The sequence below is a fragment of the Barbus barbus genome, assembly GCF_936440315.1.
Source record: "Barbus barbus genome assembly, chromosome: 29".
NCBI classification, from domain to species: Eukaryota; Metazoa; Chordata; class Actinopteri; order Cypriniformes; family Cyprinidae; genus Barbus; species Barbus barbus.
Genome location: NC_136757.1, coordinates 22,531,690 through 22,557,238, shown reverse-complemented (window position 1 = coordinate 22,557,238; position 25,549 = coordinate 22,531,690). Strand labels below are relative to the sequence as shown.

The window sequence follows — 25,549 nt, the reverse complement described above, 5'->3', positions numbered from 1 at the left end:
CGTATCCGGAGAACGCGTCTCGCAAGCGGAAGTGCATTTAGCGTCATCATAGTGGCAAGATGGTGGCCACCAGGAGAGGAACACGTGTGGGCTCCCCTGTGAAAAATCCTAGCGATGAAAACTCTGGAGCCACGGTATGTATGATACTTAGGTATCAGGTAGTCTATATATTCTCCGGAAGCGCCAGTGTGTGTTTGTAATTGCAGTGTTGTATGAATTTTCGTGAAAAATGAGTCGCCGCATGTGTCTATACATGGCCGAGCAACTCTGGGAAACCTGTTCACTAAAAAATCACGTTCGTATTCAAAAAGATAATGTCGTCAGTTCTGCATTCCTCTTTGACTTGAGAGTTATGTGAATAAATAAGAGTCGAAGGCTACACGTGTAGCTTTGGGCAGTATTACCATGTTAGTTTTCTATAAAGTGACCATATGTTTTGGGTGAATTGTAAGTAATTTCATCCTTTCTGACAAAGCACGTGGCAGTATTTGTCATTAGGTTCTAGCATCAAGTAAAACTCTGTTTATTAAATGTTAAAGTATTGCAGTCTTGGTGGGAAAGACAACAACCCAGATTTGGTGTGCTAATTTAAATATTTTTAAAAGTTAATTAATAAAACCTCATGCAACCTTTAAATTAGCAATGGTCAGTCCATCACTGAGCCATGCCTACTTTTATTTCTGCCATGATATGGGTTTAATTTTATTGTATAAATAATGATTGAATAAGTAAAGCCAACTTTTGACTGGGGCCTGTACCATTATGGCAGATGAACAAATAAAGATTTCTAGGATTAGTTTTTGAGTTGATAAAACCAAACCACTCCAATCTGGTTTGATTGGTACCATGATGCTGATCATCTGCTTTCTTCGTTAACTCGGGCTTTGATCCTGAGTTTTTTATAAGAACTATAACATACTATTAAGAACTATAACATACAACATGTTATCAAGAAACAAAATAATAAAAAAATGCAAAGACAAATTACAACAAATAAAATAGCCAGGGGGAGGAAAGTATTAAACTTAAAAATAAACAAGAAATGCATATATACACGTGTATATATAAAATCAAATAAATAAATTGTAAAATTCACAAACTTTCAAAGTTCTTACAGCTTTCTTATTCACAGAGTCTCTGATGCTGTCAATATAAATACATATTTCAGTTAACAAAACCATAAAATTGGGGGTTTTATTGGTAAATTTACACTTATGAATGTAAAATTTGGTCAACAGAATAAGTAAATTAAGTAAAAGTACTGTTCCTCTTGGTCAGGATAGTCAGTAAAGCCAAAAAGTACATTTTCCCATAAGAGTGAAAAAGGTTTTAAACACTGAATATTCTCCCTAATAAACTTTTGGACCTTACACCATAGTGTAACTGAGTATGTACAGTGAAGAAATAAGTGCAAGGCAGTTTCCTCATATTCATTACAAAAAGTACAATTTACATTTATTCCTTTTTGAAATTTTTGTAAATAATGATTTGCTGGATAAAATCTGTGAATAAGTTTATAAGAAACTTCTTTAACCTTATTTCTAAGATGATATTTTTGTGGTAACAACCACACTTTCCTCCAGCAAATCAATTTTCCACTTAATAAGGAGACCCAGTGAGACAAAATATAAGGTACAGTAACAATTTCTCTTTGGAAAAGAGTACGAATAGCTCTATTATTACTCTTGGGGTATGATGAAAAACTAATTTTACCAACATACATTTTAGTAACATCTAAAGACACTGAACCGGGAGAATGGTCTTTATCAATACCTCTAAATAACATTTGTGTACCAGAAGGAACTGAACCAAAAACCATTGCAAATTCTTTTTGAGTGACTGGTATTTTATAATAAGAAAGGAATTCATCATCAGAAAAGAGTATTCCTTCTTTATTATATAACCGACTAACCAATTTAATATTGTTGTCAAACCAGTTCTTGGTGTTTAGATGGTGTTTATAAAGAATGTTTCTGTTATTCCAGATGAAGTAGCGATGCGGACCTTATATATTAATGACCAAGATAGGAGCACTTGTTTGTGGAAAGCAGATAACTTGCTGGAATTTTATCTATATAAAGTAAAGTCGTGACGTATTGTCAAGTATGGTGACCCATACTCGAAATTGGTGCTCTGCGTTTAACCCATCCAAGTGCACACACACAGCAGTGAGTAGTGAACAAATGCACACACACACACACACACACACACACCGTGAACACACACCCGGAGCAGTGGGCAGCCATGCTGCAGCGCCCGGGGAGCAGTTGGGGGTTCGGTGCCTTGCTCAAGGGCACCTCAGTCGTGGTATTGAGGGTGGAGAGCGCGCTGGACATTCCCTCCCCCCACCTACAATTCCTGCCGGCCGGGGTTAATGTTATTAATAAAAAACTCGAACTCGATGCCCTGCCGGTGGAGGATGCCGCCGGTGCATTGGTGGTTTCTCGCGCCGGGGCAGGATGCTCGGGTGAGCGCTGGCCCACTCTCGGCGGTCGCTTGGCGGGGCCTGGCCCTACTGGCCTTGCTGGGCCCCGGTTGGGGGGTGGGGGGCCCTTGGATCTCCGGGCCCAGGGCTCGGTCTGCCCTGGTGTGGTCGGCTGCCGGCGGAGCCTGCGGGCTTGCCGCCACGGCACCCTGGGGTGTCTACACTGTGGCTGTCGGATGTCCCACCTTCGGGCTCTCCTCTGCCCTTTTCTGGGTGGGGGCCGCAGTTGTCCCTGCGGTGGTTCCCCTGGGGGTCCCGTGCCCTGGGGGGCCTCCGGATGTTTGGGGCCTGGGTCTCTTCCATGCCTGCTTCATGCCTTGCGGGATGGGGCTGTTGTTCCCCACACACACACTATTAAACATTTACATGGAGGAACCTTATGAACACAAGCGCGCTCACACACACAGGTGTACACTCAAGCATTCACATTGGTGTAAAAACGGGTGCTCACAGACACACATTGTTCTGATCTGCTGTTGCTTCAAAACTTATTTTGTAATATTAGTTATGCGTGTTGCTCAATAACATTTAACATTTAGAATTTATTGTGATTCATACAGATGTTGGTTGTTGCTGCAGTTTCTCTGATGTTGTGTCTTCTGTTGTTTTCTCTTTTTGTCAGCAGGTATCGAAGCAAATTGTCTTTTTTTTTTTTTGTTTTGTTTTTTCCTCTCTCTCTCTATCCCCCATTCTCTTTTTTTTCCTCTCTTTCTCTCCCCCTTCTCTGTTGACTTTATCCACAATTTTTTTTTTTTTTTCTGATTCCTTTTTTTTTTTTTTATTATTATTATTTTTATTATTATCATTATAATTATAATTATTATTTTTTTATTATAAAAAAAAAAGGGGAAAGAGAGAAAGGGAAAAGAGGAAAAAAGGAAAAAGAAAAAAAAAAAAAGAGAAAAGAAAAGGAAAGGAAAAAAAAAAGAAAAAAAAAAAAAAAAACTCGAACTCGCAACCTTTCGATTACGAGTCCGACTCTCTAACCATTAGGCCACGACTTCCCCTATTTTATAATTACACAACAGAACAAAACTAAGACCACCAATATTTGAAAAAGCATAGTGAGGGATAAAATTCCAGACAGAAGTGGGGTTTTTTAAGTGATGCTTAATCCAATTAATCTTAAAGGTATGGTTCATTGTGGTGAAATCTAAGAAATTAAGGCCACCATTCTCATATGTATTCATAATTACAGTCTTTTTAACATAGTGTGTTCGATTTTTCCATAAGAAATCAAATAGCATTTTATCAATATTTTTACTAGTAAGGTTATCAAGAAACAAAGATAAGGAGGCATATGTCAGTCGGGCTATACCTTCAGCCTTCGTAAGAAGAACTCTTCCCTTTAAAGAGAGATCTCTTTGAAGCCAGAAGTTGAATTTTTTTTTTTTGGTTTTATCTATTATGGGGTTAAAATTCAGAGAACATCTTTTCAGCTGGTCTTTAACAATAATAATACCCAAGTATGTGACACTATCCTTGACAGGAATGTTACTAATACTTGTTAAATCACAGTCTTTTAACAGCCATTAGCTCACACTTACTGATATTGAGATAGAGACCAGAGGCACAAGAAAACTTATTAATAACATTAACTGCAATTGGAATTTGGTCACTATTTAAAAAAAAAAAAAAAAGGGTTGTATCATCGGCTAACTGGCTTATAATAATTTCTCTATTTGCAATTGAGATACCTTTAAGAATACTTTTTTTAACATGCATAGATAATAACTGGGTTACAAGCAGGAAAAGATACGGAGAAATAGGACAACCCTGTCTAATACCTCTTTTTAAATCAAATCTAGAGGTAGTTCCATGTTTGAGTTTGATTGAGCAATTTGCATTATTATACAGGGTTTCAACTGCTGCACAAAAAAACTCACCAAACCCAAAAACCTTTAAAGAAGAAAAAAAAAAATGGATGCTCCACAGTGTCAAAAGCTTTGCGAAAATCTAAAAATAAAATAAAACTATTTTCATCAATCATGATTATGAATAATCTAATGTATCTAAAACCAACCTTACATTATTTGAAATGTGCCTGTTTTTCATAAAACCTGACCGAGTTTCATCTATAATGTATTCTAATACATAATTCTTTTAGCAAATATAGAGGCAATTAATTTATAATCATTATTCAAAAGACTAATTGGCCGCCAATTATCAATTATAGTCAAATCTTTTTTAGGTTTAGGAATAAGGGTAATTAACATGATAGATGGGAGGCTGGACTTAGATAAACTTTCACAAAAAACTCTTAATTTTTTTAAGAGATTAAAGAATGAGGAATTTAAATGCATTTCCACTGAAATACTTGTCCATGAAAGAGGATAAATAAAGGAAGTGATCTTGCTTTATCAGTGCAGTCACAAGTGAAACTTGTGAAGTTAATGTAGTTGATAATATATAGTGATAGACTCAAACATGTAAGGTCACGTGCAGCCATTTTTTTTATTTATTTAACCTTTATTTTCTTAATTCTTAATTTTAAGTGTCATTTATTGATTCTACCACTTGTTATATATGATCTGTATATATTCATATTCATTTAAAATAAATGCTTTATAATAATCGTTAAAATAACAGTGCTTGTGTGTAATGGATTAATAATAATATAAATCATGTGTAAATTGTCATTTTCATTAAAGCTAGACAATTTTGTTGTAATTTTACTTTATAGTGACCTTTAATTTGTAGGAAGAGAAACTGGGGGAGTGACTGTCAGACATGTCACTTTGCTCACATCTGACTTAGGAGGAGCTTCTTCCCCCAGGCCATCAGGCTCCTAAACTCTAACTCTGTGTCATAACATCACTTGACTCCATGTAAATATCACCATATCAATAAGCTATTCATAATTTTTCTCTACCTCATATTGCTGCTATTATATTCCCTGTACAACTTTTTTGCACATTATTTTGCACATTCCTCTTAGTACTATTTAAGTCAACAACATACTGACCTGCACATTTATATTTAGTATCTATCTTTTTATTTTATTCTTTCCTACTTTTCTCTTAAAATTTGTATACTTTATAATTGCATTGTCCTTGGAGCGGACCTGACCTACATTTCACTGCTGGTTATACTCTGTATAATTGTGTATGTGACAAATAAAACTCTTGAAATGGAAAATGAAATTGAAATTTCAGTTTGAGATCTCTAATACAGAACATAACCTGCCCCGGAGCAGGTTAGCCATGGTAAGTTACAATGGCAATGAACGCAGCTAAAAGCTATTCCACTTTCATGTGTTACGTGCCTTCCTCGTCTAGGGTCAGGAAGGGGGTAATAAGGAAATTTGTAAACGCAAATACAAAGAAATAAAACAAAACTCTTAACAGCCAACCAGGAACTCCTCTCTCCTGTTCCAGCACTCCACAAAAAAAAAAACACATTTGTTACACAAAGTCGTTTGTTTGACAAGCTCAATTAAAGTACGAAAAGGGGAGCAAATAAAGCTTCGGGAGGGGACCAGGCCAAAATAACTAACATAAAAGCTCTAACTTAGGGAGAGTACCTTGTAACTCACAAAACAAAGTGAAAAACAAACAACAAAAGTCTTACCTTACTCCCTTTCTAACCAAAAACAGGAGAAAACATTATTTTAAATGTTTAAAATAAAAACATGAATGTTTTTTTAAATAAAAAAAATTAAACAAAACGGCATCCGCCTCCCTACTGCTCCAAAAATGACAATAAAAGCTTGAGCTTAAATCTTAAATTGAATTTACCTGAGGAAAACAGAGCAACAACGTCTCTTCAAAGGTAAATAAGTTGTACACTAACAACCAGAAAGTCAACAGATCAACTATTAGTACACGATACTGTCTGGAACAGGAGAAGGCAGTCTCGGGAGGCAGCGAAGGCAAGAACAGTGAGTCTCCAGCTTTATCCACAAGCTCTCCCTCCAGCAGCCAATCAAAGCTAGCCAGTAGTTGATGACAATTAGGACCAGCTGATCTTCATTAAGCTATGCATGGAGTAGAGGGAAGAGAGAGAGCAAAAAACAAAACACTGCCAAAAATACAAACTGTAACGGTAGCGAGATCAAATTCTACACAAATAAAAAAATATATAAATAATTATGTCTTGGGACGTAACACATGGTACCTAAAACCCAGGATTGGTGCAAATCAAACTGAAACTTACCTGGCTAGCCAACTAAACCGGCTTCATGGTACAGGCCCCTGGTCGTGTATGATTAGAATTGAACTTTTAGTGCATATCAATTAGAGCTGCATGATTCTGGATAAATTGAGAATCACAATTATTTTATTTATTTATTTTTTGTCACAAATAGAGATCACGATTCTTAACTAAACAAAATAATGACAAAAAGTGTTGAATTAATTTGAATTAATTAAACCGTTTAATATATATGTATTTAAAATATTTTTAATACACCAATTTTTAATATTAAAATGATGAAAAAGTGGTTTGAATGAATGATTTAATGACTCGCTCATAAATAATTCACTTGTTTTATTACTGGATGAATCAGTGTTTTTGAACGAATCTCTTGAAAGAATAATTCAATGACAAATACATTTTTAACAGTCACTTTTCAATCGGCACAACAATCGACGCAAACGTTATTTAAAGCGTTCATTACTTTCAGAAGGGGAATTGCTTTGTGATCGTTGCCACAGACATCAATGTTTAGGCTATAGCTGAACTATAAGCTTTCATCCCAGAATTTCTGTGTTAATGTGAATAACTGTAAGACCAAGATAATACTGTGTAGTTGAATAGCCTTTTTGTTTGTGAAGCTGTTTTCTTACCCAAACATGGTAGATGTCTGCTCTCTGTGTCAGTGGCAGCGCGAATGCAGATTTGAATGTTCCGGTATGATTTTTACAAAGGTTTAATAGCGAATCGTTGTCATTTTAAAATGGGATTGCATGGGTGTTTGAATCAAGATTGCGATCTTTTAACGATGAATCACGCAGCTCTAATATCAAATCAAATGTCTGTAACATTATTCTGATAAGGAATCCTCAAATAATCTGAAACAAATATTCTTGTTCTTACAGCAGCCTACTCCTTCGACCAGAAGAACACGGCGCAGAACGCTAATGGAGGAAAACCAGTCCCACTCTGAACTTGCAGGCGACTCCCAGTCAGATGAGCCGAAGGACAACAGTACTGCCTCTTCTTCAGTAACTAGTCCGCCCAAGCGAGAAACTAGAAGATCCACACGTCTTCTTGCTGACAAAAAGGAACCAAACTCTACCAATGAAGCTGATGTGTCTGAGTCAGAATCCTGCTGCTCTGTAGTTTCTGATGTGCAGGCGACACCCAGAACCCAACAGAGGACTGCAGTTAGGGAGAAGCCCACTGTGCAGAACGAGCCATCCGAAGTTGAATCCTGCTCGTCAGAGGTGTCTGCGACCCGTTCTCGCAGAACTCCTCGCAGCCTGAGGAAGCGTGTTCTGACTTCAGTGGCTACAAAAGATGCCACAAAGAATGATGATGATGATCCCTCAGGGGCCGAGTCCTGCAGTTCTGCTGTATCCGTCACTACAGCTATGGACACTCGTCGGATAACAAGGAGCCATCGGAAGTCTGCTGTTCGTACCACAGAAGCAGATTCATCTGAACCAGAGTCATGCTCCTCCAGCGTTTCTGGCCTTCGTGGCTCTGTGGTCCGCAGATCTGCTCGAAACCAGAAGGTCAAACCGACCATCCCTTTGAGCTTTGAGGAAACCACAGACACCCCTTCTCCAGTGTCCAAGAAGAGAGGGTGTAGGCGCAAAACAGGAGTTGACGAGGAAAATGAGTCGGATGGATGCGAGTCTGGTCCCAGCATGAGTCCGTGGAGATCCACCAGGCGTCAACCCAAACCTGGTGACTCAGACTCAGAATCGGTAGCTACTGATGTCTGCAATTCTCAGGGGAGCCCAAGCCCTCAAAGAAGAAGGGGTACTCCTTGTAGTAGCCGAACTGGGTCTGCTAGTAGTACCCGTGTGGTTCCTGTAACCAGGGCAAGAAGTAAAGCAAAAGTAAATTCTGATGTAGGTGACACCATTACAACTGCTGCTGCCATGCCTGAGGAGCGGGGTGAGGAGGTTGAACCTCATCCTGAAAGTATCCCAGTATCTGATGGAGATGAAGCTGAAGACACAGTAGAACAACTGGATAGCACTGTGGTCATGGACACAAATGAAGCTCAAGAGTGCACCATGATTGAGGAGAGAGCTGAAGATACCACTGTAGTTCTTGATCAGGATGAGCCCATCGAGATGCACGAACCCCAGAGCATCTTGCAAGATGTTGAGGTGGTGGAGGACAGTGGAACTGAAACTCTGACACTTCAAGAAAAACCTGTGGCTGAAACTTCTGCTACACCAACTGAAGAGCCTGGAGATGTTGCCATGGAAAATGATGAGCCAGAGTTTGTGGAGACAAGCCATGTTGTTGAAAATCAAACATGTTCTGAGCCTGTGAAGGAGGGTATGGTAGAAGCTGTGGCAGAAGATCCTAAACCAGCTGTGGTTGAGGAGGCTATTGAGGATCAAACTTGTTCTGAGCCTGTTAAGCATGATGTGGTAGAAACCACCCTAGAAGATCCTGTTCCAACTGTGGTTGAGGAGCATGAGAACAAGGTTGAGTGTGAAAAGAAAGGTGTAATCATTTATGAGGAAGCTTATGACACCATGAAGACAACTGAAAATGATTCCGTAACGTTGAATGACCTTGAAGGCCCTTCTACAAGTTCACACACTGAACCAAATTTGATCACCACAGAGGAAACATCTAAGAAACTTCCACCCCAGAAAAAAATGATCAGTTTACTCGACAGCAGTGAGGATGAAGACAGTGCTGATGAAGGTCTGTCTTCAGAGGAGGAAGGTTGTTCACAGAAAGCTGAAGATGTGCGGCGTGAAGACGATGTGATGTGCCCTGATGGAAATCAGGAGTCAGAAAAACCAGAGGCACATGATAACGTACTGTTTGTCATAGACACTAAACCTGGACTGCGGTCTAAGAAACAATATTATGTTGATGCCAAGCAAACCGAGGAACAGGATGAGGAGGATTTTGTTGATGAGGAAGGAGATGACGATGACGAAGATTCAAAAGTGCTGTTCACTTCCAAAAAGCCTCTGTAAGTTGTTGTTGTTTTTTTTCTCCTATTATATTGATTTTTAAATATTAAAATTTGTGTAAATATTTTTAACTCTTCAATAAATATTTACATGTGATGTTTAAATTATATTTAGTCTGAAATGTCAAACTGTTTTTTCTTGCTCAGGATACAGCTATCTAGTGCCATTGACACAGGTCTGAAAATGAAGGAACTTGGTGGTTTGTACATCAGTTTTGATGGCAACAAGCCAAAGAGTCTTTCCAACAGTTCGAAAACACAGAGGGACCTGATCAATCCGGATGAGGTAAATAATAATAATCATTTATTATTCTAGATGAAACCTTGACTATATTTGTAATTTTAAATTGTAATATTTCGCAATATTCCTTTTTTAGTATTTTTTTTTTTTTCAATAAGCATTTCAAAGCAATTCGTGGAGATGTTAATGCTTTTTGAAGCTAAAGAGCATGAAAAATGTTGTATTCATTTTGTAGTTGCTGAAGAAGAGTGTTATCGTTCCGGATTTTGAGAAAAAAGATGCTGTGCCACCATACAGTGAATCAAAGCATGCTGCTAAACTCAAGCGCAAGGTGGGTACGCCAGCCATGAACAAGGAAAGGAAAGCTGTTTTAGTTTTTAACTTATTAATTCATTTTTATTAATTCATCTTGAAAACTTAAACTATTGTTCGAAGGTTTGGGGTCAGTATGATTTTTTAAAAAAAAAGGAGTTTAATACTTTTGAGGAAGAATGTGCTTGAAAACAAAGACTTTTATAATGCTACAAAAGAGTTCTATTTAAAATGTATCATGTTGTATACAGTGGACATAAAAAGTCACATACCTCTGTTAAAATGAAAAAAATGACCAAGATAAATCATTTCAGAACTTTTTCCACATTTAACGTAAACCTATAACCTGTACAACTCAATTAAAAAACAAACTGAAATATTTTAGGAAAGGGTGAGTTAAAAAAAAAAAAAAAACTAAAATAATGGTTATTTTTATATCCATTGTAAGTGTTTACAACTACGTTAGACTGATTTCTGAAGGATCATGTGACACTGGAGTAATGACTGCTGAAATTCCAGCTTTGCCATTGCAGGAATAAATTACATTTTAAAATACAAGAAAACGGGAAAGTAATTTTTAAATTCTAATATTTCTCAAAAATACCTTGGTGAGATAAACTTAGAAATAATAGTGTATGTCACTTTAAATCTTCAATACTGAAGAAATGTTTGATTTCTGGCTATAACTCAAGTCATTATAGCAATAGTGTTAACAAGTAAAGTTTGTAATTCTCATGCTTTTGATTACATCAGGGTTTTATAAGCAAAGAAATATACTAATCTTATTTGTGTGATATTTGTCATATACAGGCGGAAAGAGAAAAGACAACTGGTGATGGCTGGTTTAACATGAGAGCTCCTGAATTAACCGAAGAGCTCAAAAATGACTTGAAGGCACTCAAGATGCGCTCAGCTATGGACCCAAAGCGCTTCTACAAGAAGAATGACAGAGAAGGACCTCCCAAGTACTTTCAGGTTGGTTGGGAAGTCTTTATCAGCAACAGACTTGTCCCCTGAAACAACTTTAAAAAAAAAAACCCATTGTTCCTTTAGACAAAAAAAAAAAGAAAAAAGGTGAAAACAAAAAATGAGAATGGTTATCAAAATACTGTCGTTGCAATTAACTATAGGCGTACATGTTTAAAGAAAGCAGACAATGGCATATTGTTCTATTCTTTAGAGTAAAATTTTGCTCTTTTGTTGTTTCAGGTTGGTACAGTGGTTGACAGCCCAGTAGACTTTTATAGTTCAAGAATCCCTAAGAAACAAAGGAAAAGGACCATGGTGGAGGAGCTGCTTGCAGATGCAGAGTTTAGAAGGTAAGAAAGCTGTGGCTGATTAGCTTTATATGGAGTAAACTGTGATGATATTCATGACAATGGGCTTTTATTATAGATTAGTCACTATTGTTGTATTAATTAATTAATTGTCATGTACTAAAATACTGCTTTTCTTCTCTTTTCAGCTATAACAAAAAGAAATATCAAGAGATCATGGCAGAAAAAGCAGCACAGGCCGCTGGCAAGATGAACAAAAAGAAGCACAAGTTCCATAAAAAGAAAATGAATAAAGGCAAATAAGTTTTTCTTTTTTTTTTCCCCCTCTTTCTTTAGCCTTTGTAAATATAAGGCAACTATATATATATTTTCAGTGGATAATTGAAAAAGCATTTTTAGTTATAATCATATGCATTGCATGTAAAAAAAACATGCAACTTGTACAGAGAAATAGATTTTATACTTTTTAGAGTTTTTCTAAAATGATTGAGATTGGCTGATTACACCTCTGTGGATTCACAATAAATCAAGTCCAAAGCAAGTGTACTGTTGTATCATTATGGAAGTTAAAAGTATATGAAATCTTGTCAAACTCCCACCACCCATATGGTTTTCCTGATTTAAGTTACCAGGCATATGCAAAACATTAAATGACTGATTGAATGTATCTATGATCACTGTGTCCGGTCTCTGATGCGTTGCTGTAAAGGTTCTTGTAGATTTTGCTCAAACTGTCCTCAAACACAGCTCTATGGAGAATGTTCCGTTGTCTAAATGAACAGATGGTTTTCCAGGTATAAGCCTGCAGGATGGACAGGACACAAAGTTTATGGACTGTCAAATTAAAACTTCTTACTGTATTTTCCACTGCAAGCTCAACTATGACAAGCTCATGTTTTCAAGGCTAACTACAAATTGCTAATAAATATATATATATATATATATACTCAAGACTTCTACAGTCTGATTTACAGTTCTAGTCAAAATAACTACATTCACAATTTACATTTATAGATATTCAAACTTACAACTATATTTCCAGATTAAATTCTATTCAGACTTTTAATTATATATTCAGATTAACTTCTATACATATATTCATGATTTTCATATCTAAATATTCAGATTTATGCCTATATATATTCACAATTTACATAATTATTTCCTGTTTGGACCCTTGATACACCACAGCAAAAAAGAAACATCCTTATTTCTTAACATGCAAGTATTCATATTTTTGTATTAATACAAGATGAACAGCTGCAACATAACCTGAATAAATTCAGATATCTGACGAACACAAATGGAATAATGAGTCCCTGAACAAATGGGGGTGTCAATATCTTGTCTGGCCTTCAGCTACTTGAGGTACTATAGTGTATCTCAATATTATGGGCTGCACCAGACTTGCTGTAATATGTAGACTCTTCAACCAAAGCACTTGCAAGTTTCAGCACAAGTTTGAGGGGACACATGCTTAAGGACGATTAGCTGTTCTTCCTGTCTCCCCGTAGCACTGTCTTAAATATCAGACAAAGAATTCGCAGTTTATTTCTCTGGCCACATCTGCAGTTCGTATGCCTCCCTACAGCAGGACTATGGCATGTTACAGTTTTTCTGTCACTTTGGTGCATTTCTCAGATCAGAAATGAAATTCTCTAAACTACTTGTTCAACCTCCACATCATCTAGTCACTTGTGCACATCATAAAAGCAGTTACTCACTCTTTCGAATAAGTTGCTTTGGTACATTCATACAATTGATTATGTACATTTGTCTTATGTACATCAGTTGCTAATGGCATGTTGCTCAAAATGTATTATATAGTTCTCTGTGCAATAGTCTTACGCCTCAAAACGTCCAGTCATTAGTTCATCGTAGAAGTCATTAAATGCAAAACGGTTGATCTAACTGTCAAGCATATTTTTTACACATTTCTATTAATCTTTTTGTAAATTTGCCATAAATTGTGCAGGTGAATCTTGACTTTCACTAACGAAGGGAATGTAGATCAATCAATGATAAACCAGTTCTCTGAAATAGCTCAAAGTTGCATCTCATGAACCTTCAATTGGAAAGCACAAGAGTTACAAATTCTGACCATGGATGAACACCCAGGGAACAAAAAGGGTCAACAGCTGAGAGGAAGAAGAGGAGTAAGGATGCATGGAAGGGTACAGAGGCAAAATAGAGGAAGAGGCCAAGGACAGAGGCGCATATCAGATGAAATAAGGGCCACTATTGTGGACCATGTTGTCAATCATGGCCTTACAAGGGCTGAGGTGGGTTGAAGAGTGCAGCCAAATATTGGGAGATCGACCGTATCATCAATAATTCAAACATTTTACAGTAAAACAGTGTCTTTCAATCAATATCCCACATACAGTATTGTGTAAATTTGTACTTTTGAAATGGATATATGGCATACATAAGAAGTGCAGCCTTCTGTATTTCAATACAGTAACTGTCATCAAACTGTTGCTAGAGTGCACTGTTATATTGACAACATGACTAAGCATTTTGACTATCTTGTTTGTGAACAATGACTTTTTATTCTGATGGCAGTGATATGTTCATTGACATAAATACTTACTTTTGAGAGATGAACTATATATTTTGAGTAAGTTACAGGCCTTTCCATTAATCCATTGTGTGGTGCGGTTTGTACAAATTGTTTTGAGAAATGCACATACTATGAAAATATTAAGGATGATTCGAAAAATGCACCAAAGCGACTTAGAAAAACTGTAACACAGGTGAGCAGGGACCCTGGGCATCTATCTTCTGCTGTTTTTCCAAGAGTCTTACTGCTCTTGTAACTGTGATCTTGTGTAAATTTAGCTAAATTATCTTTACAGCATCCTGATAGAGGTGTAAGTGTAGGTGTGTGTGTTAGTGCTGTCAAATGATTAATCGGGATTAATCACATCCAAAATAAAAGTTTTGGTTTACATAATGTGTGTGTGTACTGTGTATATTTATTATGTAAATATATAAATACACACAAACACACACACACACACACACACATTATATATTTAGAAAATAATTGCATGTATTTACATGTATATATTTGAGGATTTATCTACATAAGGTGTCCAATAATAAATATAAACAGTACACTCATATGTTATGTAAACAAAAACCTTTATTTTGGATGTGATTAATCACCATTAAATATGTCGATATGTATATATATACATATCTATCTCATTCTTTAAATTTTCATTTAAATTACAAATCCTAAACTGTTTGAAATGAGGCAATGTTTACCTGTCATGTGGTAGCCGGCTGTCAATCACTGAGTCACGGTGGGTGGAAACATGTGAACTCTGCCTGACCCCCTCCTCACTCTCTTCATCCTGACAACACACACACACAATTTAGTTATAAAAATATTAAACTCATTATCGCTAAATAATGCAATAAACCAATGTTTAATTATAATATGGTGAAATTAGCACAAAGATATGCAGCGTTGCTGAATATCCCAAACTAATTAATTTTTCCCGAAATCTGCTAATGCAATAAGAGTGAAACTCTCATAAAAGATTAAAACTCTTAAAATAAATCCCAGTCCTTCTCTCTTTTTAACTCTGGAGTGGATTACACAGTTCCCTTCTCGAGCTGGGCTTCAGCCACGCAGCGCTTGGCACCCAACTGTGCCACTGTGGCATCTCTTCTCTCTCTTCTATCTATAAAAGATGAGCCTGTAACGACAGCCGTCAGCCTGTAGACCTGAACATGTGCTCCTTTTTTCCTCTAAGGGAGGATTTGGGGAAGCTTTAGAGTAATTAGAACTCTTTCGCTTTTCTTTCACGTCAGGGTGTTCCAGCGAAACACGGTGTGGGCGGTGATGCGTTTAAGCAGCCCACGACTCCAGCAAACAGAAAGAATGAGCACATAAGTTGATTACCTCGTTCACTTCCTGGAAGACAGTGGCGGCACATCCTGGCACAATGGATGTGAAGATCAGAGAGCACTTGACAGAATCAATGGAGGACCTTTTGAAACACTGACATGTGCCGTAATGAGTGTTTTGGAGATTGCTTTTGCATGGGTTAAGGTGCGTATTAAATGACAGCATTACATGCAGTTGCGATCTCAGGCGAGACGTACAAAAGAAAGCTTGCAGCGGGGTCCGTGGATGTTTAGAATTCTCTGCACTCGTTTGTGGATCTCCTCCGACTGTGAGGGACTGGATGAGATCTGGAACCTGCAGGAAATGGAAAACAACAGGACTGAAAATACAAATCAAAGGGACAAAAGTCTTTAACCAAATATGAAAAATGAAGTCTTGGAATTTCACAAGAAAATCAGTTACAAAGGACTGGTTAGATGCAACAAGTATAATGAATTTGCACAAACTAATATTTACTGTGTTATTATTATTTTTAATTTTTTTGCTTTTTTAAATGTATATATATATATATATACACACATACACACACACACACACATAAATGTGTATTATGTATTAATATACATATACATATATATATATATATATATATATATATATATATATATATATATATATATATATATATATATATATATATATATATACACACACACTTTTTTTTAAAATTTACATACAAATCATGTTTTGTATATTGCTTATTGTATATATGTAGGAATAAAAAAAGTCTTAAGTTAAGAATGAAAGAAACCAAATACTGAAATAAATACCAACAATACCAGCTCAAACCACTAGTCTGTGCTATCACCCTTACATTGGAGCTCTGTCATCTTGGGAAATACAACTTGTAAATTTCAGACCAGTTAAATCATGAAGTTAAATCACAAATGCACATACAGAGACATTTATCTCCAGCCCTGTAGCAAATGCTGATATTTTCTTTTTATGCATCTAAATATGCCACAAGAGAGAAGCTCAGATGAGGAATTACCCAAACATTTGAGCTCTGTCCTTGGATTTACAATATTAAAACCTGTGTGTGAATAAACTAGCAATATATTATTAACGCACTGAGCCTGTTAAAAAGATAGAAGAAGAGAATTAATTCGAATCTTTATTAAAAGGAATATAGAGGTAAAAAGACTGATCTGTGTGAAAGGTCATGCATCACTGTGGTTCTTTATCTTTAACGGCCGTAACGCTGGTCATCTTTATAATTACCATACAAGAAGGCCAGAGAGGGCCAGCCTGAACTTTAGAAACCATCGTTTCTTTCACTCCCCCCATCAGCAGCTCAAAAAGACGTGTCTGATCTCTCATTGTGTGAATCTGCGGAGCAAGCCTTAATCTCCGGGCCTGTGACTCCAGTCATGCTTTCAATTGACAGAATAGTATCACACATTTCCCACTATTTACTCTCAAGACTTAGATTGTCTATTGATTTTAAATGTTTGCTCATGCCCCTGCGGAAAAGGCGCCGGCGGTAGAGAGACTAGCAAACAAACAAACATTTGCCGGTTTCTCAGCCGATGTTCAGATCAATGACAAGGGTCTCTTGGATTTTATTAAACTGTGCGTTGGGTCAAACGCATTAGATCTCACTGAAACCCAATCAATAGCATTTCCCCTTGTTTTTTCAGCACCTTTCCCCCCCTTCTCATAAGTAATGAACAAACATGACCAAACATCAGATTCTGTCCTTTGAAGGCGAGGCAGTAAATTCATCTTGTCTGTTGTGTGTGATCACAATATAGATTTGTGGAATGGATGCTCTTTTTACTGGGCTTTGTTTTTATGAGCCGCACATTTAGTCAATACCACATAATTGGAAATTCATAGGAAAAGGACGAAGGGGTAGCACTTTAAGTTTTGCTCACTGCAAGTTTGTAGGTTCGAGAAAAATGCATATCTTAAAATATGGATTTTAGGAAAAGCACAAGCATGACATACAATAAACAAATAGAAGGATAAGTAAGTATAATGCTTCTGTATGTTAGTCCTAAACAAACCAATCCAATCACAAAATCGAACAGTATGAGAAGAACAAAGATGGTCTGTGTTAAATCGCTTTGCAGCAAATATTGTAAATGCAGTATAGGATGTTAAACGTACCGTTCTCTCAGGGAAGAGAGGGTTAGGACTGGACTCTGATCTCTGAACGTGCTGGACACAGGGGTGGAGTGATCTTTGGAGGAACGTCTGGCCGCTTGCATGGATGCCTTCCCAAGTGATTTAGTGGAGAAAATAGGCAAGGCAAGGATTCCTGTACATTCATTAATCTCTAATTAGTTCAAACCAAGCACTTTGTAACTTACATGTGAGGGCTTTGATCTAAAACTCCCAAGGAGAGAGGGATCTTGTGGGAAAATATGGGAAAATGCATCTGATAATACTTTATGATCAGTAATTGATTGAAATACTCAAAAGGATTTAAAAGGATAGCTCAACCAAAAATGAAAATCATTTACTCACCAACATGTCACTCCAACCTGATTTTTTTTCTTCTGGAGAACATAAAAGAAGCTACACTACTGTTCAAAAGTTTGGGGTTGGTAAGAGTTTTTATTTTTATTTTTTAAAGAAGTTAAATGCTCACTAAGACTCCATTTATTTGATCAAAACAGTAAATTATTGTCAACTGTTATTGAACTTAAATTGTTTTCTAATATAGTATATTTTAAATGTAATTCCTGTGATAAAGAAGCTGAATTTTCAGAGGCCATTACTACAGTCATCAGTGTCACATGATCCCTTCAGAAATCATGCCAATATGCTAATTTGGTGCTCAAGAGACATTTATTGTTATTAATGTTGGAAAACAATTGTGCTGCTTAATATTTTTGTGGAAACTGAAGTTTTTTTTTCAGGATTCTTTGGCAAATAGAAAGTTTAAAAAACAATTATTTGAAATAGAAACCTTTCACAATACTGTTTTTACGGTCACTTTTGATCAATTTAGGCCTGGTTTCACAGACAGGTTTTAGACTAAACTAGGATTAGGCCATAGTTCAATTAGGACACTTAAGCAATTTTTATAAATGTGCCTTAGAAATAAACATTAGTGGTGTCCATCTAGAGACTAAACAAAGGCAATGATATAATTTAAGATCGATCAGTGCAAGTTTCTTTCAGTTGAAACAGCTCAGATTTACATTTTATGCTGGGACTAGGCTTAATCCTTGTCTGTGAAACCAGGGGATAATGTGTCCCAGCTGAGTATTAATAAAAAGTATTCATTTCTTTTCTTTTGAACAGTAGTGTCTTTTCAAGATCTGTTTTTGTCCATACCATACAAGTCAGTCGGATCCAAAACAGCACTGGACCCCATTTTTCAAAATATCTTCATTTGCAAAAGAAAGTCATACAGGTTTGGAGGGACATGAAGATGAATAAACGCACAAATAGATATGTAAAAATACAAATATCATAGTGACCTGTGTGGTCTGTGGTGTAGCTCTGTGATTGCAGACGTAGGGGGCTTCTTTTAGGAGAAGACTGAGATGTAAGACACATAGAGGTTTCCATCAACGACGTGTTTGGGCTTCGGGGCACCTGCAAACAGAAGATGCAATCAGCTACGTTGCCCATTAAAAGATAAATACTCGCTCATCTCTGATTTAGCAGGTGAAGCGACGTGCATCAACATTCCATTGACACGAAGAGCATTGATTATTCAAATGAATTTGACTTTCATTTCAGAGTTAATCACTTTTCTAGGAAGGTGAAAGTGAGGAGAGAAACTTCAGAGGGAAGTTACTCAGACTCAAGTGTCTGTGTATAAACTCAACTCTCAGACTTCAATTAGTCCATTCCAACTTCATTTAAATAGTAAAGTGACCAAATGAGTTAATGAAACGAGCTATTTAGTTTTCATGCAAAACAAGTGTGCCGACTTTAAACACACATAAACTAAACGGCTAATCTGCTGAAATAAGAGGGAAGAATTTGCTAATCACGGCCTGACTCTTAATTACTTGGGTTAATTGTAGCCTGGGGATTTTCTTTGAAAAGGCTACCCACTTTTTAAAAGGCCTGTGACAGAAAAAGCCATGATGATATCAGACACAAATCCAAGAGCTGCCTTTTATACTGTGACAGCTTTGATATTTGCACCCCAGGAAGTACTGTTGTTTTAGAAAACACGGAAAAGAAACAGGAGGGAGAATTTATGCTTTTACTTCAGTCACGAAAACGAGTAAAGATTTTGACACGGCTGTCTGTCTCCTGTAATCAACACCCTCAGAGAAGAAATACTGCAATTCACCTGTCAAACTTCAAAATAAGTGCATACGTGTTAACAACATGCAGTTGACCTGAGCTAATGTTCCGTGTCACAGTGATCATTAATCAAAGATGAAAAGTACACAAACTCTGCTTGTATCGTTTCATCAGTCAATCTGACCCACCACGAACAGAGCCTGAGGGACCGTCTCTTTTTAATATGTGTAGGGCCCCAGTTTGAGATGGCTGAGTCGTTGTCTGGCCTCCTCAGACAGCTGACACATCTTGCGGTGGGTGTAGGGTGAAGGAGCACGGCTTTGGGACGCAACAGTTGGCTTTTTGTATCCACAGGATGGCGCTGTGTCTGGCTTCTTCTTCGAGTTTGCAGGGCAAGTTCTCACACCACAAGGCTTAGTTGATGAACGACCACCTGACTGGATAGAAACAAAGACTTCACTGAATTAATGAATTCACTGAATAGAATTCATAGTTGCAGTGTTATCATTAACTGAAATTAAAACTAAAACTATTACAAAAATGTTTGTGGTAATGAAACAAAATATAAATATTCCATGAAATGCGTAAAAAAACTTAAAGTACTACAATAACTAAAACGAAATAAAAATAAATTGAAGCTAAATAGAAATATTAAAAATGAGAACTAATAAAGATGACAAACGCACATAAAACTAAATGTAACTAAAAGGTCAACTAAAACTAAAACAAAAAAAATAAATGCTACTATATACATAAATAATACTAAAATAGCAAATGAAACATGGTCAAAATTATATTTTCTATATAATATTTCAAAACTTTCAGAAGCTCAGAGGCTAAGGTGCTTTATATGTTTATTAGCATATTGCAACAGTTGCTAAGGTGTTGTGGTTATTCATGTCCGTAGCACAGTTAAACAGTGTTTAATACTTAGGGTAAAGGGTTTGTTCAAATCCCTTAATATAAGCAATAATAACAGCAATGCCTTCGCAAGCACCAGTAATATTAATGCATGGCCTCTTTTTTCTATTTTTCTATTATGCTATTTTTCTGTCTGTTGCCAGTAGTAACGCAGAAATGACACTTTTCACCTTTGAAATAAAAAGGGAAAAGATCCCAGAGGAAGAGAGTATAAGGTCACACTTTATTGTAGTGATATTGCGAACGTCTTTCTGTTCGTACGGTGCTAATCCACTAATTTCTGTGTTATGTACACATGTAACCTGATGTAAACCTTTCCTCAGTGTTCCAATCTCACCTTTGCAGGCAAATGACTTCAATAACTCTAATCTCAGCTAACATAATTCTGAGCCCCAATAACTCTGTTCCTGCAGGCGCTGCCTGGGTAAATACGTTTTTAAAAATGTTAATTGCATTTGATGGCCAGTCTCAACCTAATATGATAATGGCATTACATGGATGTAAAAAAACAACGATAATTTAAATGCTAATTGGAACATCCTGGCATATTAAGTCATTTTTAAAAAGCAGAGAAAGAAAAAAGTAAATCCTGATAGCGATTGCCGTTTGAAGAGTCGAGATTTAATGAAATTAAACTAAGTGGCTTTTTCTCCTTTTATTCTTCTCTCCCTCTCTCTTTTCTTCCTTTTTCTTTGGACGGAGGGACAAAGAGGCCGTTTTAAAGTAGGAGTTGCGCTTGTCTGATGTGATTAGTGGCTCGGCTGGTGTTGGTAATGGGAGATAAAGCCGGATGTCCTTGAAACAACAAAGCCAGCACCACAAGTAGCTTATTAAACAAGAAACAAGCGCCGTTCAAATGCATGCAAATCACGCAGAGAAAGTCCGAACTAGAGACATCCACAAAGGGAGGACTCGCACATGAAACGGGCCAGACAAGACGGTCAACAGCAGAAGCCGTCTAACGAGGGTCTGAGAAACTTGACATGAAGGATGCGGACTCAATCAGCGATTCTAAAAATATGGAAGAAACAAATTGGACCGGTCGAGTCCAACTGATCAGCACCGATCAGAGTAGAAACGAGCCAATTCTTTGTAATTATCTGCATGGTAAAAAGAACATCCTGAAAGGGGGCGTGAGACCACTAGAAGGACAGCACAAAGTGGCACAGATGGCAACAGACAGTTTGATTGACAGGGAGACCCATCGTACTCCTACGTACATCTAAAAAAAGCCTTTGTTTGATCCTTTTCGTTTAAAGCTCAGTGTTGCTTTTCATTTAGCATCACAAATAATTGCTGTGTTCCAAAACATAACGAGCAGAAGCATCATACAGAAGCCATCGTTCCAGAAGCCAGACGCCTTCAAAGGCAGCTGCCTATGTAGGCAGCGCACTAGCTTTTGGAACGAAGCAAATACCAGCTGCAATATAAATGGCAATAACAAAAGCCCCCAGACTCACAGACATGGCAGGCTGACCATGATTCACATCACACTCCTCAATAATAGACGTCGTTGAAAACTCCACTTTGGGAGAGATTCCCTGAGGGAACGAGACAGGAGAGATAGAGAGCAGAAAAAACATCACAAAACTTTTCGAATGATGAAAAGACAGAGGGCAAATGCAGATAATAACACTCTTGGCAGATCAATTTACCAAAACAATCTACGTCTTCAAGCAAATAGCAGGAAAATGGGACCGGCTTTTAAGATGCATCAGAGATATGACAAAAACGCTGAGAGGAAGACACACGCACGGGGAAGGAGATGGATCTCTTCATCAGAATCTCTCTCTCTGGGCCGGGGCTTCTGGGAGTCAAACGAGGGCCTGGATACAGAAACTCCCGGGTGTCTTCTTCAAACGTGGCCAGGATCTCACCCTCTGCACAGTCAAATAAAACAAATACATGATGGAACGGTGAATTCTGTCCATTTTCTTGACAGCTCTGGGTAATCAAGTTGTTTCGGGGTAATAAAGCTGTTTCTTTGCATTTTAAAGCAATAACGCAACAGGAAAGAATGAGTGTCAGATTGTGTGCAAAAAAATAAAAAATCTCAGCCCAAGAGACCTCCATTGAAAGCAGCATGATTTATGCACACTGTAATGAGAGTGCTCGCTCGGTCCAATAATGTATGTATTCCCCTGCTGATGTTGGTTAATTTTTGAAATTGTACTAGCAGGTCTGAGAATTTGGCCGTTGCGTCAACAGCAAAAGCTGGAGCCTTCAATCAAAGCTGAGCTCAAATGTAATGTTTTCAGTTTGCAGCGCTATGTTGGAGAACTCAATCTACAGCCTCAAATATCTGTCAGTGTTACAGCTAAAATGGATGTGAGATCTTACCAGGAGGAACGAGCTGAATGAGCTCTAAAGATGTTGTATCATCTGCAGTGGAGGAAAAAAAAAACATGATGGAAAGGTATATAAGTTTATTGATCTGAGGTTTATGAAAGAACACAGGACAAACTGAAGCCAGCCCAAAGGATTCTTACTTTCCAGATGCTCAGCTACAGCACCCGGGTCAACTGCTCCCACAAAGGTCTGTCGAAGAGAATGGGGGAGAAAACAAAATAAAAGAAATCAGATAGTAAGATAGCATGTGTCACAAGTTGAAATGAATCAAAGGCGTTTTAATAAAGTCTTACCTTCACAAACACCATTTTTTCATGCAGCAGCAGAGGAAAAACTGGAGGAACACACTTGGACTTCTGATACAGGCCCATTATCCGAACACTCACATAAATGTCTTCTTGGTATGGTAACAACACCCCTGGACAAGTTATCTATAGGAGGAAAAACATTAACTTGAAGTCATCTTACACCATATTTTACATCATTATATTTTACATTATCTTTCATGTACAATGCTGCTCCTTTGAGCTTACTATTCATCCAAAAATCCTGAAAAAAAGTATCACAACTGCTGAAATGTTTCTTGAGCACCAAATCAGCATATTAGAATGATTTCTCAAGGATCTTATGATACTAAACATGTAATGGAAGAAGAAAATGTTGTTTTGCCATCGCATTTAAAAAAAAAATTAATATAGAAAAGTTATTTTAAATTTCAATAACAGTTCGCAAAATTACTGTTTTTAGTCTATTTTTATTCAAATAAATGCAGATTTGAATCTTACCAATCGAACTCCAACTAATTTTACAAAAACCTACATATTACTTAATTAATATTCATGAATGTAAAGCAACTACAGGTACATCTCAAAAAGTTTGAATATCGTGAAGAAATTCTTTTTTTCTAGTAACTTATTTCAAAAAGTGAAACTTTCATATATTTTAGATTCATTACATGTAAAGTAAAACATTTCAAAAGTTTTTGTTTTAATTTTGATGATTAGAGCTTACAGCTCATGAAAGTCAAAAATCAGTATCTCAAAATATTAGAATATTTACATTTGAGTTTCAATTAATGACCATCCCTACAGTATAAATTCCAGGTATCTCTTGTTCTTTGAAACCACAATAATGGAGAAGACTGCTGACTTGGCAATGATCCAGAAGATGAACATTGACACCTTCCACAAAGAGGGTAAGTCACAGAGGGTCATTACTGAAAGCTGTGGCTGTTCACAGAGTGCTGTATCAAAGCATATTAAATGTAAAGTTGACTAGAAGGAAGAATTTGGGTAGGAAAAGGTGCACAAGCAACAGGGATGACCGCAAGAATACTGTCAAGCAAAGCTGATTCAAACACATGGGAGAGCTTCACAAGGAGTGGACTGAAGCTGGAGTCAGTGCATCAAGAGTCACCACGCTCAGACATCTTCAGGAAAAGGACTACCAAGCCACTTCTGAACCAGAGACAACGTCAGAAGCAGTAGGCTTCCATACCACCTCAGCAGTGCCACAGGCTGATTGCCTCCATGCCACGCCACATTGATGCAGTAATTCATGCAAAAGGAGGCCCAACCAAGTATTGAGTGCATAGGAATTAACATACTTTTCAGAAGCCTGACATTTCTGTTTAAAATATCCCTTTTTTTATTGATCTTATGTAATATTCTAATTTTCTGAGACACTGAATTTTGGGTTTTCATTATCTGTAAGCCATAATCATCAAAATTTCAAGAAATAAAGGCTTGGAATGTTTCACTCTATGTGCATTGAATCTATATAATACATGGTTTTCACTTTCTGAAATGAGTGACAACAAATATTGACCTTTTTCTCGATATTCTATTTTTTTTTAGATGTAACGTTACCTGTACTAGTGTACTTCCTCTTCCTAGCCACACTTTAATGTGAATGTCTGAAGAGTGATCACTTTGATTACAGTATTAAAATAATCATCAAAAATTCCAGCAGATCTGAAGATAATATTTCTTATATTCATGATGCACTATATGAAAAACAAAAGTTCTGTCTGAACCAAAAAACTACTAGATGCTAAGAGCTTGCCTGAAAATGAAGTAGTTTGCATGTGCATTGCTTTTAATGAACACATCGGAGGCTGGAGTGAATGCAGGAGAGTTTATAATCATGTTTCCGCTCGTTGCAGCTTTGATTGATGGCTGATGGACTGAATCCGTGGTACAATAGCCACGTGTTGCAAACAGTATGCTAACACGGAAAACTTCTATCATAACACACGCAAACAGGAATATTTGTGTTGTTGTTGAGCGAAAAATACAGAATGGGACGCGGGCTGATGTACTTACAGATTGGATATCCACCTCGACAGTGCATTTTATCGCTTTTTGTCGCATTTGTGAAGCTGAAGGCTTCTTGGGCGGCGTTAGTCCGCCCATGTTTTTAAACTTGGTTGCTATGACAACAGCCTAAGCGACCACTGCAGTGAAACTGCGAGGAAATGACGACACGGTCAACTGACTAAAATGACAACATAAAATCTTTAAAATAAATGTAGAAAAAAAACAATTGTTTTTAAGGTGGAAGGCAGAAGTTTAGCTTAAGGCTAGAGAGTTCAACACTCCCTAAAACAATAGTCTAAAAAAAAAAAGTTGTAAAATCTAAAATAAATAAAATATGAAAGCTACTAGTTTTAATAAAAGTGAAATAGATTTTTTTCATAAATCAAACAGAT

At 37.0% G+C, this 25,549-nt stretch overlaps 1 protein-coding gene and 1 pseudogene across 2 annotated transcripts; one reads left to right on the top strand and one right to left on the bottom strand.

The window, feature by feature from the left end:
* Window positions 1–30: 30 nt before the first annotated feature.
* Window positions 31–12,102, top strand: LOC306849841 (uncharacterized protein). The gene is made up of 7 exons (XM_079385189.1): window positions 31–134; window positions 7,525–9,599; window positions 9,747–9,885; window positions 10,076–10,171; window positions 10,963–11,127; window positions 11,362–11,471; window positions 11,618–12,102. The coding sequence occupies exons 1-7, from the start codon at window positions 60–62 to the stop codon at window positions 11,730–11,732; spliced, it is 2,775 nt and encodes a 924-aa protein (XP_079241315.1). The 5' UTR covers window positions 31–59; the 3' UTR covers window positions 11,733–12,102.
* On the bottom strand, window positions 12,076–25,268 carry LOC306849119 (spermatogenesis-associated protein 6-like; annotated as a pseudogene). Its single transcript, XR_013786031.1, has 12 exons — window positions 25,164–25,268; window positions 23,133–23,270; window positions 22,980–23,028; window positions 22,831–22,872; window positions 22,246–22,370; window positions 21,951–22,031; window positions 19,758–20,006; window positions 18,786–18,903; window positions 17,464–17,614; window positions 15,549–15,645; window positions 14,703–14,791; window positions 12,076–12,231 (listed from the first exon to the last, which is right to left on the bottom strand). The product of XR_013786031.1 is annotated as a spermatogenesis-associated protein 6-like (transcript).
* Between the last annotated feature and the right edge of the window lie 281 nt (window positions 25,269–25,549).

Bases quoted from the DNA above. Each gene is read 5' to 3' on its own strand.
- LOC306849841 (XM_079385189.1), top strand. From the start codon at position 60: ATGGTGGCCACCAGGAGAGGAACACGTGTGGGCTCCCCTGTGAAAAAT. The intron at 9,600-9,746 runs GTAAGTTGTTGT...TTTCTTGCTCAG, and splicing joins TTCACTTCCAAAAAGCCTCT to GATACAGCTATCTAGTGCCA. The intron at 9,886-10,075 runs GTAAATAATAAT...TTCATTTTGTAG, and splicing joins ACCTGATCAATCCGGATGAG to TTGCTGAAGAAGAGTGTTAT.